Source organism: Sylvia atricapilla, chromosome 8, assembly GCF_009819655.1.
Source record: "Sylvia atricapilla isolate bSylAtr1 chromosome 8, bSylAtr1.pri, whole genome shotgun sequence".
NCBI classification, from domain to species: Eukaryota; Metazoa; Chordata; class Aves; order Passeriformes; family Sylviidae; genus Sylvia; species Sylvia atricapilla.
This window is the reverse complement of record NC_089147.1, coordinates 13616890-13631535: the sequence shown is the minus strand read 5'-3', so window position 1 is coordinate 13631535 and position 14646 is coordinate 13616890. Positions and strand designations below refer to the sequence as shown.

Here is a 14646-nt window from a genome sequence, read left to right as displayed (position 1 = left end):
CTTGGAATGGGCACACCCACACTGCCTCTGTCGTTGTTGTCAGGAAACTCCTGACACCACCAGTCAGAGGAAAAACAAAAGAAGGCGCCAAGAGGGCTCATTCCTTAATGAAATCACCCTTCCCAGGCAGAAAATGCCCCGGGATGGTGCTGAAAGATTCCTCTGCTGTGTCAAAACAGGAGAGGAATTTTCACAGTTTTGGGGTGGGGGAGGGGGCGTGTCCTAATTTGTAGTGTGTGATCTTTTCACTCTGGGTGACTTGTACCCTGGCAGTTATTACTGTGGGCAATGCTCGTGGCTCCTGGGCAGTCACTTGGCCAACTTGCCCTTGAACACGTCCAGGGATGGGACATCCACAACTTCTCTGGGCAACCTGTGCCAGTCCCTCACCACTCTCACAGTAAGAATTTCTCCCTAATGTCGGATCTAAACCTGCTTTCTGTCAGTTTCAACAATTCTCCCTTGTCCTGTCACTACATGCCCTTGTACTAAGTCCCTTCCCAGTTTCTTGCAGCCCCTTTATCCAGAAACCTCTCCAGAGCCTTCTCTTCTCCAGGCTAAACAACCTCAGCCATCTCAGCCTGTCTTCACAGGAGAGGTGCTCCAGCACCCTGAGCATCTTCATGGCCTCCTCTGGACTTGTTCCAGCAGGTCCATGTCCTTCCTGTGCTGAAAACCCTAGAGGTAGACACAGTATTCCAGCTGGGAATCACTGGAGTGTACTAGAGGGACAGAATCCCTTGACCTGTTGGTCACACCTCTTGTCATGTAGCTCAGGATATGACTGGCTTCCTGGGCTGCAGGCATGGATTGCAGGGTCATGTCAAGCCTCTCATCCACCTCCAAGTCCCTGAATCAATCTCTGAACCCCTCAAATACCTCCAGGGCCCAGGCTGCAAAGACAGGGTCTGTTTACAAACTGAGCTGACCCCGGGCAATGCTCTCTGTGCCCAGCACCCTTCTTCTGTGGCTGCTAAACTGGAAGCGTGGACAACCCCAGTGAGACAAGAGGCAGGGACAAACTATGCACCAGCTTTTGTGGGGCAACAGGGTCCTGCCTCAGGACCACTTTTACCACATGGAATAAGAAAGGAGGTGGAGCACACAGGAACTTGGTCAAAACTGGTCCCTGATGAAGCCCCTGCAGTCAGGTGAGGTTTGTGGGGAGTGAAGGCAACCCTGTTGTGGTGACAGGGATAGTTTGCTGATAGAACACCTGGTGAAACCAGCGCGAGAAGGGCTCAGCCTCAAAGGCTTGGTGGGCCCTCAGGATCCATCCTCCTGGAGCCCATCTCTGCTGGAGACGTAGGGACTGAGGGCACTGCAGGGTATGAGTGCTCTGTGGCTTGTCTCACCATGGTCTGTGGCTACTTGTGGCCTCACCAATCCTCAGTAATTGCACAGGGACACCAGGGTGTGTCCAGCAAGCTTTAATAAGCTTTCCAGTTGGGATGTGACCATTTACCTTGAATCAGGTCCTCTCCCAGAGAGCTTCCATGAAGGATCTGCAGATATCCAGTGATGGGCCGTGACCTTTTCCTTGAGGATCCCCATTCAAAGCATCTGGAGAGTTCAAACCAGGGTCTTCTCTCCCATTCCACATTGTCCTGGGCTCAGCCTCAGCCCTCTATGTGAATGTCTCAGCACTTGAACCCACCCACCCTTTAGCACTGGGGACACCAAGAAAACGCACTTGTGCATTTGGAGAAAGCCACCTTCATCTTCATTTCTGCAAACCTTAAAAGGATCAGCAACATTTCCCGCTGTCCAAGTAATTTTTCAGACTCTTCTTTGTATCTTCTCCAGTCTTTCTAGGTCTGGACACTGCTAGAGAATGCAACCTTATCCTCACCAGACAGAACGAGTGCTTTTGGAGGTCTCAATCCAGGGAAGTGGATTTGGACTTGAGGAAGCAGCTCTGGACATGAAAAAGCAGCTCAGAGCTCACTCAGCCATATCCTTCCTGAGAAACCTGCAATGGAGCAGCTGGGAATGCCTCCCTGGAAAGACAAGCAGAGAGGAAGCCCGAATCCCTCTTTTGCAGGAGTGCCAGGTCAGTGGCATGGGGCAGGTTGAGCTACAAACCAACCCTCCCCCCACAAAAAAAAAAAAAAAAAAATCTTGCCCCAATAGCCTCCTAAAAAACTGATGAGTTGCCACTGTTCCATGAGCACGGGGGTTCCTCTACACCCAGGCCCTGATGAAAAAGAGGATGAACGTGTCCTTCGACATGGTACCCTCAAATGAGTCCCCAGGAACAAATGCATCCAAAAGGCACCATAGAATTTTGCCAGTGACCCCCAGTCCTTGGAAAGAGGGCACTTCTGCCTCTGGTGGCATCTGAAACCCTGACAGAAATGGGTCCTGACCCCACATTTCCCAGGTCTGCCCCATCTCACTGGCCACTTAGAGCAGTCCTTGGCCATAAGGCAACATTCCAACTCCTTGGCTGTGCCAGGAGTCCAGGAATGGGGGGCTGGTCCCAGGGGGGCCATTGCCTCCCACACGGAGGGCAGGGGGCAACCTCCAAGCTGCCCCACATGCTGGGTGGGAGAGATAGATAAATACCAGAATAAATAAATACAAGTGGCAAAGAGGCCTGAAATGATGCTGTCGTTTGCTGGGAATGAGAGACACAAGTGTAATTTAGGTTTTGATATTATCAAAGTCTCGCTGCTCTAAAACAGCAGGGCACTCAGTGCCTCATTAATAAAGGATAAACTTGGAGTCTATTTACAATGCACTTTTTGGGGTTATTTACACTCCATTATACATATGTAATGCTGCACATATTTACCGCTCTGTTCTGCTGCCGAGAGCAGCCGAGGCGGGAGGGAGGCGGGGTGGGAGCGGCTGGTGCTGCACAGCCGTGACCCGGCTTTGACTGGAGCCCTTTAAACGGCTCAGGATGCAGGAGAGCCTCAAGCTGGTGGCTGAGGATGGAAGGGATAAGACCCAGTATGGCCCAGTCCCTGTCCCCACAGGTCCAGCACTCACACACACCCAGAGGCGCCCTGAGGCTTTCCCAAGGGATGCAGGAAGGGTGGGCTTCTCACTGAGACACTAGAAACACCATGGAGAGGGAAACTGGAAAAAAAAAATATTTGCAACAAAATGATGTGTGTATTGGCATGAGAGTGTTTTGGCCACACAGCACTCCCCACCACCTGGGTTTACCTCTCACCACGACAAAATGTTGTAGTTTTCCTGCAAACAACAGCTTCTGGAGGTCTGGGAACCCCATGGTCTACCATGGTATTTGTGGGAGCTGCTGTGGGAGGGTCATGGGACACAGGAGAGCCTCTCCTTCCAAGCACAGCCCCCAGGATTCAGAGCAGAGACATGGGAGAGGCCATGAAGAACACCCTGGGGGTATCAGCAATTAATGGGGTGGAGTAAGGGGACGAGGGTGTATCCTGGATCCCTTTGTCCTCCAGAGAGTTTGGGAGTTTGCAGGGTTCCCATGGGAGCACTCTGTGGGGCCAGCACACAAAGCCAAGGGTCCAGCAGTCTGTGGAGGGGCACAGTGGCTGGACAGTCACCCCCAGTTCAGAGCTGCTCTCTGCCCCTTCTGCAACAGCCTCCAGCTTTGCCCAACCAACTTGGGGAGAGATGCAAGAGCCTGGGAGCCATCCTGACTACCCTTCCTAGAAAATGTGGGATGACTTTGACCTTTCCAGCCAGTCACAGTGGGGAGGAGGACAAGCCCCTCTTCTCATTCTGCTCTTCCTGGTACTGGAGAAACACCCACCCATTGCAGCACATTCCTGCTTGCTGCCATTCCAGGCAAAATTTGCCAAACAATGGCTCTGGTGGCAATGCTCTTTATTAAACAGCTCATGTCAGAAGCTCTTGCCAAGGCCCCACACCCAGGAGCAATGAGAACCCCCTGCCTCAGGGGGTTCCCTTGTCTCTGTGGGGGCATCTCTTCCAGCATGGGGGTCGTGCCCAGCAGAGCAACCTTGGTGCATCCATGGGGCTCATCCTGGGTGCAGACTGTGCCATGGAGACATGTCCTGGGAGACCTAGAGATGACCAGGTTGGAACAGATTGGGCCCCACATCGTTCCCCAGCCCCAAGCCTCCTCCATCACCCCCATCCCACCCAGATCAGGGCAGACTGGAGCCTGAGCCCTCCAGAGAGCTGCTCTCCAAACTCCCATAGCCATCGAGCTTCATCATCCCAATGAGATGGGCTGGGACGGAGAGGACGGAGCGGCGCGTGGCAAAGATGTGGCTGATCTCCATGAAGGTTTTGTTCTTGGTCTCAGGGATGACAAGGTAGACATACAGGGCCACCAGCAGGCAAACACCACAGAAAACCAGGTAGCAAAAGGCACCGGCTGACATCTGGGGACAAGAGCAGGATGAGGCAGAGAGCCAGGCACTCTCAAACTGGGCATGGCACGAGGCAGTGTCCCCTCCCATCACCCTGCCCTGGGCTGGCTCTGTCCAGCACTTAGCTGAGCCAAGAGCACAGGCATCCCTGTCTTGGCACCCCATCCTGGGAGCAGCAGGGCTGTGTCCATTCCCTCCATCTCCCAGGGCCCCTCTGATCTGGTACCTGCAAGAAGGGGAAGATGAAGCCAACGGTGAAGTTGCAGAGCCAGTTGAGAGAGCCCCCCACAATGTAGGCAGCCGGGCGGTGTGACTGCATGAAGAGCTCAGCTGTCATCAGGAATGGGACACCAGCTGCAGAGGGAGGGGACAGATCAAGGCTATGGGCTGACTCAAGCACCCCTGGAGTCAACAGGTTCTGCCCACCTCAGTGCTGTGGCCAAAGGGCTGGAGCCCAGCAAGACTCATGGGTCAAACTGGTGGTGCTGGCAGAGATGGAGTGTGGTGGAACTGTGTCCTACCCTTGGTCTCCCTTGGGATATGTCTTGAGGAGTGGATAACATCCCCCTGACATACCACATTGGCACATTGCTGCATGCTCAGGCCAGTTCCCCAAGTTGAATGACTGGGAAGTTTCAGACTGAGTCAAAATAAATGTGGAACATTTCATGTAGACCCTTGTTTTCCAAAAATGCTGATATATTAGATCATATTTCTAAATACTGATATATTAAATCTCATAGAGATAACAGGCATAGAGAAACATCTTCCTTGCACCCTCCACAATGCCCTTTCCAGACTGCCTTGGTCAAAACAGTTTAGGAAACTTCCTTCTATCAATCAGCTTCAGTTGCCACTGTGGCTGATTCAGGGAGGAAATAAGCAACCACTTTTCTGAGAATCAGAATCTCCCACAGGGAATGCCATTTTCCAACCTGCTTTTTCCCATGTATGATGAAAAAACACAGAGTGTATGGAAGCGATTTCCCAACCCAACTTGTAAGTTGTCTGAAAACTGGGCACAGGTTGTGACTATTTCTTCTAGTAGCACTTAGCCTCTCCAGCCAAGTGTTGCTGAGCCAGAAGTCCTGGGCTCCAGGACCACCCCTGTGTTGGGGGGCAGGATCCGAGGTCCAGAGTAGATTCCAAGACACACAAAAATCTGGCAAGGGATTGCATTTGATATGGTGACATGCTTGGGGTCCCAACTGCCTGGAACAGGGCTGGCTGGACCTCTTTATAAATGCAGGAAAAAGATGAACCAAAAAACAAGTGTAAGAAGCGAGGGAGGAATGGAACCCCTGACGGACTCTTACTCACAGCTCACCCAGAACAGAGATATATATTTTTTTTTGTTTTAAAACTCTATTCATCATTGTTTGTGAACAATGAGCCATTAAAATCCTAATTAAAGATGTAATTACAGTGAATAAAGTCTGGGCTGAGGATGAATTATAGATCTGCTAAGAGCTCTACTAATACATCAACTGGGTAAACCAGTCCAGGTTTCACTCCTGGATGTTGGAGCCTGCACTTGATTAGGGGCAGGATGATTCTCACCAGTTGCACTGTGATAGGAGTGGTGGTACCTCCACAGAGGTCTGGGGAAGGCTGCCAGGGCTTTCACTCTGCTTGTTCCTGGAGCATGGCCCAGGAGGAGGAGGTAGAGTGCCCTGGGGATGTGTGGGGCTGCGGAGGTTTGCGGTGAGGTTTTACTTGGAGGTACAGCACCAGAAAGCAGGGCCTGACCATGGGGACAGGGCCAAGGCTCAGGTCTTGCCACCTGCCCACAAACCCCGTGGAACCCCCATTCCCACCCCAGTGCTCCCCACTCCCCCAGACCCACCTGGTCCCATGCAGAAGCCAGCGATGATGCCGACCACGCAGGCCACGCTGACGTAGCGCATCCAGGGCAGGGCGGCCTGCGAGGGGACACCGGGCTGGGGACACTGCTAGGGGCTGGCCCTGAGCTTCACACCCAGCGCCCCTGGGACAGGGTCCTGCCCTGCGCTTGGTGGTGGCTTTTGGGGACAGTGGCCATGCAGGACGTATTGGTGAGACGCAGACAAGCAGTGGGTGGTTTGGGGTAAAGCTGGTGAGGGTCAACCTCAGCCAAGCCCAGCAGCTGATGATGTTGCAGTATCCCCAGAGCCATGGGAGCATCCTCTGGAAGCAGATGGCAGGAGAAGGACCCTCCACCTGCCCTGGCATTTCACAGCTGCCTCCCTGGGAGCAACTACTTCTGAAAAAAGTTACCAGAAGCAGCAGGATTTTTCTCATATGGATTTGTGTTTTCTTTTTTTGTTGTTGTTCTTGGTACTAAATTTACCTTGTCTTTAACTCTTAAGAGAAAATATGACTTGGAAGAGTCAGCTCACCTCTCATTTCCACGTACACTCCTTCCCCCAGGACTCTACCCATCCCTCCAGCACTGAGCCCCAGATAATGGCCCGGGGGTGGCAGTGGCCACCTACCTGCAGCAGCAGAGAGATGGTGATGCCAGCCGAGCAGACACCCATGGCACAGAAGCCGGTGATGATGAGGGGCCGCCGGCCCACCCTCTCGATGGTGAAGCACTGCCAGGAGGGAGCAGAGACTGATGGGGTGTTGGGGAGCTCCAAGGTGGATGGGAACACCCCTGAACCCCACATCCAGCTGAAGGTGAGAGGGTGCTCCCAGTGGCATCTGGGGATTGGGGGCAAGCCCAGCTCAGAATTCCAGGGTTGGGGCATGGAAAGTGCCAGGGGTGAGCGCGCCTGGGGCAGGAGGGGGGTCCCACAGAGTAGGGGTTAGCATGCAGGGTTGGTGCTGCCTGGGGTGACCTGGAAGCCACATTGGCATCAGTGCCAGGTGGAGGTGATGGGGCACGGGGTGTTTGTGGGGCAGTGGGCACAGCAGGGTGTGGGCAGGCAGCGCAGCAGCAGTGGGAGCAGGCAGGGTATTGACAGCAGAACAAATGCCTGTAATTTTATAACCAATCTCGGCATGTCCATTGGGGGCCATTTGTGGGGCTGCTCCCAAGCAATCTGGCTCTACGCTGGTCGACTGCTGGGGGGCTGGGACACCCCCACAGACAGGGGAGGGGAGAAGGGAGTACCCTTCAGAGAGGCAGGGGACCCCACTCTGCTCTGGATTAGGCTATGGGAGAGGGGAGCAGCCCCTCACTCATTCTCTGTTTTCTGGGAGCAGCCACCCCCATCCATCTCTGTAATTGTCAGGGAGCGGATTTAGTGCTGGGTGGCTTGGGCTGGCCCTAGGTGACACTTGCAGATGGGACAAGGGCCATAAATCTGCCTGGCCCAGTGCTAACTCTCCAGCTAAATGAGGGCTGGCTGGGGGGGGCAGGGCTGCTAGCCTGGGGCCAGGCCAGTGCTTGGCTGGGGGCAGGGGAAAATGGGGACATGTGGCTCTGCTAACAGAGGGACAATGAAAACGAGAGCCAGACAGAACTTCTTGCCCCTCCATCATCTCCAACCTGCTCTTTGCCTGCCATCTCTACCCAACCTCCCTGCTACCCTGAAATTATCCCCCACTCCTAGATGTGACTCCTAAATTGAGCCCATCTCATCCCATCTCTCATCCCCATTTTCATGCCAAATCCCTTGCCTCCCAGAAAAGGGGCTGTGCTGTGGCACAGATGATATTTGGGAGTCCACTCTGTCTCCCCTGTTTCGTGGTCCTGGGAGCTGGCAAGAGGGCTCTGGCAGGGAGGGGCTGTGTCCATCTGTCTGTCCCTCACTCACCCCAATCAGCCCAGCAATGACTTCAATGGCACCGGTGCCCATGGTGGTGTAGGGGATCTGGGACACGGGGATCCCGGCGTTCTCGAAGATGGTGTTGGTGTAAAACCAGATCTGCCGAGGAGGGGACACAGCATGAGCCGGGGCATGGAGCCACAGAGCACTCGATGAAATGAGCTGCCAGGTCTCAGCTCAGTGTCTGCAGAGCCGTGTCTGGGGGTGAGGACCATGCGGGGCTTACGGCATCGATCCCCGAGAGCTGCATGCCGGCGTTCAGCACCACCACCGAGAGCGTCTGCCAGCGCACGGAGCGCTCCCGCAGCAGCTGCCACACCGACACCATCTCCATGGAGGACAGCGACCGCTGCTCCTCCTTCATCTCCTCGATCACATCCTGTACCTCGGGGGTCCCCAGGAACCGGTGCAGTGCTGTGGGGACAGTGGGGCCGTGGACATGTGTCCCTAGCACAGGGTGGATGCTCACAGGTATGGCACTTGGTTCTACCCTGGCCCAGCCTCCCCAGCAGCCTCCCTATGGGACTCAGCATCCAAAGGAAATGGGGAAAAGCCTCACACCACAGTCCTGGGCACCATGGAAGTGCTGTGGCCCAACCAGGTGGGACGGAAGGGCTGAATCATCAGGACTGCGGTGGGCTGTCAAGTATGGGTATGGAAGAATCCCATGAGGATGCACCTTGGTCCTGGAAGAACCTTGGAGAGCCACACAGCACCTTCCAGAGCCAGTCTCCCGCAAGAAATCTCCTCACCTTTGGTGGCCCCACAGACATCGTTTCTCTCTATCAGCAGGTACCGAGGGCTCTCAGGGAAGCAGTGCAGCAGGAGAAGCTGGAGGGAGGCAGGAACAACCACCACTGACAGGAAAAGGGGCCAGAATCTGTCCTGAGAGGAGTTGAAATGGGATGTGTCATGGGGAGGGCAGAGCAGTGTCCAGCATGCGTGGGCTGAGGTATTGTGCTCACCTTGCCCAGCAGTTCAGGGAGGCCCAGGACTTGGGCAGAGAAAACCCCCAGGCAGATGAAGATGCTGGGCATGAGGCCCAGGAATCCCCGCAGGTTCTTGGGAGCTATTTCTCCCAGGTAGAGGGGCACCACACTGAGACAGATACCTGGGGGGCACAGGAGGGACTGGGATGGCAGAGGCAGTAGGGAGAAGGGTACCTAGCCAGACCCTTGGGTTTTCTCCACCCATGCACAGCATCATCCACAGTGGGGACCCCATGGCCTTGGAGGTGGCCCTGGCTGTACCAGAGAACCCCTCCACAGAGCCTGTGGGGAATACGAAGCAGTGTCCATTCCTCTAGGAATGGCTGTAGGGAACTGAGCCATGGGGAAGGGGCTGTGCAGGAGGCACCCACCTGAGTGGAGCCCCGTGATGGAGCGGCCGATGATCACCATCTCGGGGGATCCCAGCTCCTGGCTGAAGCCCATGAAGCCGCCGGCCAGGAGGACGAGGAGAGCGCTGCGGCTCAGAGCACCATTCCTGGCAGGCACAAGCAGCAGGGCAGCTCCTCCAGCCCCATCCCACCTCTGCACCACCCTGGCCCACGGCACGACGCCCTTACCTGCCGTACCGCTCCACCAGCACCCCCACCAGCAGGGAGCCCCCCAGCCCGCCCAGGGCAAAGATGGAGACAGTCAGGGCGTAGAGGAGGGTCAGGGGGCCAGGGCCCAGCCCGTGTCCGAACCGCTGGGACCACGTGGTGTTGTAGAAAGCCTTTATGTGCTGCAGGGCAGAGACACACACAGGCACCAGGCGTGTTGGCAGAAAGGGGAAGACGAGGGAAGACAGGATCTATAGTGACAATATTATGGGTTTAACAGTGTTAAAAGAGATGCAGGGCAGAACAAGTCTGGGAATGACTGGGATGTGCTGGTCTGGTTGCTCCGCAAGTCTCAGCACCTGAGAGGTCTAAGGATGACTTAGAGATACCACAGACAGTGCTCAAGCTGGAGCAGGGAGGCTGTGGCCAGCTTTCCTGGCCCTTCTTTCCTGGAGGACCAATTTGGTGTACATGAACCCGGACTCTGATGTCCCTCCCATGCCATTCCTCTCTGGGTGACTGCTCAAGGAGAATGCCCATGTTTTGGTGTGGGGCTGCTGGACAGCTGTCCCTCCACCCTCCAAGGGAGGGATGCAGAGCCAATTTCCCTGCCCATCCCTTACCTCCGCCGGTGAGTTCACCACAGCAAGGTTGTAGCCATAGAGCATGGAGGAGCCAAAGGATACCAGAAGGGTGACAGACAGCAGGGAGAAGGTGAGATGCTGGGAAAGAGGAGGAAGGATCAGCACAGCCCTGGCCAGCAGAGCCAGGAGCCAAGGTGTCAGGAATTGCCCCTTTTCCAGTAGGGATGAACCTGGCCCAGAGCAAAGACCCCAGTGCAATGGAATCCTGTGTTGAGCACTGCTTCATGCCACTGCCCAGCACCCAGCCCAGCTGATGCAGCTTCCTCGTGGCTGGTCTTGTGGTTGTGGTGTGAGGTTTTTTCACTGTGGCAGTGACCCAGCCTGGGTAACCTGGGCACCCCTGCCCTCAGCTGGGAGGGGCAGGCGGAGAAAGGAGGAACACCCGTCCCCCTACTTCAGTGGAGTGGCTGCGTGGTGCTGCTGCGAGTGGCCCAACACCATTGAAATGTCCCCGTGGAAGGTCCCAGCCCACCCCAAAACACCACGTGGACCCACCTCCTAAACCCTCGCCCCCTCCAACACCTTTGTCTCCCGCTCCAGCTGCTGCGGTCCTCACAGCGAGGATCCGGTGGCTGCGGGGGAATAGCCACCCTGCAGCTCTGACCCAGCCCACCCCAGGATCGGGGTGCTCAGGAGCATTCAGGGCACCCCCAGCTGCAGGGTGCTGCACCCCGAAGCAATGGGTGTCCTCGGAGCCACGGGGCTTGCAGGCTGCGGCCATGGGATGAGCCTGGGTCCGCCAGGACCAGCCCCGCTCCCCCCAGCACCCACAGCCCGACCCTCCTCGCAACACCCCCCGCACGGTAGCCGGATTCGTAACACCCAGCAGCTCCCGGCTCACGCACAGCAAATCCCCTCTAATCCCATCAGGAATCCCAAGCCGGGAAAAAGGGGAGAGGGATGTCAGGCCGAGGGGTGTCAGGCCAGGGGCTAGAGGGGGACAGGGACACGGTAAGGTAAGAGGGGAAGCAGGGATGGGGCCGCCCCCCGGGCCGCAGGGAGCTCACCCCAGTGATGTCCCCGCCGGGCTTTGGGGTCCCTTTCCCGACCGGCGGCTCGAGGCTGCAGGCGGAGCTCGGGGCGGGGGGAGAAGGAGACAGAGAGGAAGGCAGCCCCGGCCCGGCAGCCCGGCTGGTCTCTCCCATTTTTAGATAGAAGAAGGAGGGGTGAGGGAAGGGAAGGGAAGGCAGGGCAGGGCAGGGCAGCCCGGGCGCCCCGGGGCTCATTGGAGGCCCGGAGCGGCCGGAGGAGGAGTCCGGGAGCCTCTCCCCTCGCCGGGGGCAGGGGCAGCACCTGCGGACTGCCCGGCCCGCTGAGGGGTCACGGCCCGGCCTGGGGACAGCGGAACCACTGACGTGATGCTCTGCCACAGTGGAGAGCTCTCGCATGTCCCCTCTAAATGGGAGTGACCCCGGGAACCGTAAGTGGGGCAACATCACTGCACCATCCCCGAGGCCGCGGCGAGGGGCGGCCCCGCATGGCCCAACACCCCGAACACCTCCGGCCTCTCTCCCACCGTGGGGTAGATGTGCTCCATCCCCTGCGCTCGGAAGAGGCTGGTAGCCCACGGCCATGGCTCGAGGCAGCTGCCCTCCCCGGGCACAGAGGGACACAGCCCCCAGCCCCAGAGAGGAGAGAATCGGCTCACGGCAGCTCAGAGGAATCCAATTTTGCTGCGGCCAGGAGCTGCCTCCCCTGCTGCTAATGAAGTGCCTTTAATTAGCAGCCTAATAGCATGCTCTTAATTTGCCGAACAGCCAGTTGAAAGGATAGGGACCCCACTAAGGCACGGCTGGAAACAGATCCAAGGGCTTAAAAGGGACAGGTCGCGGCTGGCTGGCCCTACTCAGGACGGTCCCGTGGGGCCAGGAAAGCGGAGCAGAGCCGGGAGAGCTGCATGGGCACCCCCAGGCCTGCCGTGCCAGCCCAGCCAGGGTGTCTGGGAGAGTCCAGGCACCGCATTCTCCCACGGAGGATGTTCTAGCTCTGGTCTCTCCTCCCTGCACAAGTCTCCAGCTCTTCCTGGAGGCATTGGGCCCTCTCCCCCAGCCACCAGCCTTGTGAGCCTGCCAGTGTCCAGTTTTCCCAGGGCTGGCTCCTGCTCAAGAGTTCCTGTGTCTTGCCCAGACTCAGTTTCTCCACTTCTGGATCAGAGCATCACCTTTACCTTTGTGCACATGTGCTGGGTGGCTGCAGAGACCTTGGTGACAGGGCCAGTGGGGGAGACCTGCAGAAGCCACAGTCCTTCTGGGGATGGTCCTGGTTCATTCTCAGAGCAGCAGATGACGTTCCATTTTATTGGACTTGAACATAGGTGAGACCACTCAGCAAGAGAACATGCAGCCTGTGGGTCCCAGCCATGCCCAAAGCACCTGCAGTGCTGCAGGGCAGCCCTAAACATGCCCAGGACTCACCCCAAGTCCTTGCTAAGACAGGGCAAAGCAGCCAACCCGGGACAGGATGATAAACCAGGCCAGGCTGTGTCCTGCAGCCATGCTCCAATTCTGGTTATTTGGGTATATGGCTCATCTCTGGGAGCAGCCCATGGAGGGTTAAACGTGTCTACTGGTCTCTGGAAAGAACACTGGAAGAGGAAACAGCAGCAGTCATCTCTCCCCCACTCTGGTACTCTCCCAGCAAACACCTACCAGAAAACCCTCCTGGAACTTCCCAGCTCCTCTGCACTGAAGCCCATCCCCAAGCCCCGTGCTCATCTCTGCAGCCACAGCCCCTTCTCCTGCCACACAGCCTGATGCTGGGGATCATGCAGGGGCATCCTCTGGACACAGCTCCAAGCCAGCGGATGGCTGCTGCCTTGATTCAGGGAGTAAATATGGGTTATGGTCACTGGTTCCAGCAGTGGCTGGGATGCTGGGAGCAGAGACATAGCAGATGTAGAGGTGAGAAACTCGTGGTGTGGCAAGAAGGGGGAGGAGGAAAGCCTGGAGTGCCAATTAAGGATCACCAGGGGGCTGGGTTAATTGGAGACAGTCCTGTGACCTGACCTGGCGATAGTGACACGACAGACAAGGGCTGGTGAGAAACAGCCACTGCTCTGAGCTGACAGGGAGCTCGTCTCCACATTTCACAGGCATTCCTCCCCTGCCTCCATACAATGATCCCTGGCTAAAATATTCCCCGTGGCTGTGAGCCCATAAACCTCCCTGATCCTCACCCATTGCCACTCCCAGAGCCCACTCTTGCCATGCTGCTGCCTCAGACACAGCACTGGGGCTGTCCCTGTCCCAGCACTTCGTGTCATGGGATGCTCACGCATCTCCTTTCCTCAAGGCATCTGACACAGTGCCTGAGGCACACAAAGAAACCCATGAGAACCGGGAGAGGCAGAGCAGCAGGTGTAGCTGGTTCCAGCACACATCCTGCAGAGAGTGATGGCATTTGCTGAGGCCAGGAGGATGGAGAAGCAGTTGGGACACCTGAGGGCTTCCCCTGAGCTGAGAGCTCCGCACTGGGAGGTCTGTCCCCTTTTTCAAGATGAGATAGAAATCCCTTGGAAAGGATGTGGTCCCAGTGCTGATTCTTGGGGTTTGCCCAGTGCCATCTAGTCCAAATTAGATAAATTCCACAAGGAAGCAATAAACAGCTCATACAAAGGCAAAAAGATGCGTTGTTTAGCAGCCACTGACCTCTTTCCCTGTTCTGCAGGAGGGGGAACTCGGCAGCACGGGCAGGGCAGGCAGAGCTGCTCGCAGACATCACTGCTGCTCTGAAGGTCGGAGCAGTTTGCCAGGGCTGCCCTTCGGAGTGACACTGCAGAAAGAGAGATGGTCCGGCAGCCTCCCCACCTTACTGCCCCTTGGAGGAGAAGTTTTCCTTGATCCATCTCTGTAAATGCCAGCAGGGTGCTTGGGGTACGGGATAGGGTGTTCTGGGTACATCAGCTGTGTGATGTTAACCGGGGGCTTGAGTTTCTTGAAACCACAGTGGCCTCCAGGAGTCAGTGCTGTCCCCAGTGAAAGCACGGCTCGGGCTGCTGTCTCTGCCTTGTCGCACTGGAAAGCCCATCTGACTGTTCTCCATCTGCAGGCAGGCTATTTACCTGTGCAGCTGAGACCTTTCCAGCCTAGGTTTCCCTGGTCATATTCCTTATCTAACTTCAGTGGTCCCAGCTGATCAGCCTCACAGCTCAGCAACCTCTCTGCTGGTTTGGAGATTTCTAGCTGCTCCTACCAGTTAGGTGCATGTCAGCAAATAATTTTGGAGAGAAAGCTCAGGATGGGAAGGTAACACGGAGTGAAACAAACAGTATCTCTCGGGGATACAATGAATGTGTGTCCGAGCTCTTTTAGGGTAAAGCAAAGCGACTGGTACTCACTGTACGCTCTGCTGCGCATGAATCAGTT

At 56.4% G+C, this 14646-nt stretch overlaps 1 protein-coding gene across 1 annotated transcript; it reads right to left on the bottom strand.

The window, feature by feature from the left end:
• Window positions 1-4109: 4109 nt before the first annotated feature.
• On the bottom strand, window positions 4110-11670 carry LOC136364510 (solute carrier family 2, facilitated glucose transporter member 5-like). Its single transcript, XM_066324480.1, is given in 15 exon segments — window positions 4110-4349; window positions 4564-4691; window positions 6184-6259; window positions 6812-6913; window positions 8081-8191; window positions 8319-8506; window positions 8845-8977; window positions 9058-9203; window positions 9453-9577; window positions 9660-9734; window positions 10267-10360; window positions 11290-11514; window positions 11517-11543; window positions 11546-11643; window positions 11645-11670. Coding segments are annotated over 15 exon segments (1794 nt in total).
• Window positions 11671-14646: the final 2976 nt, after the last annotated feature.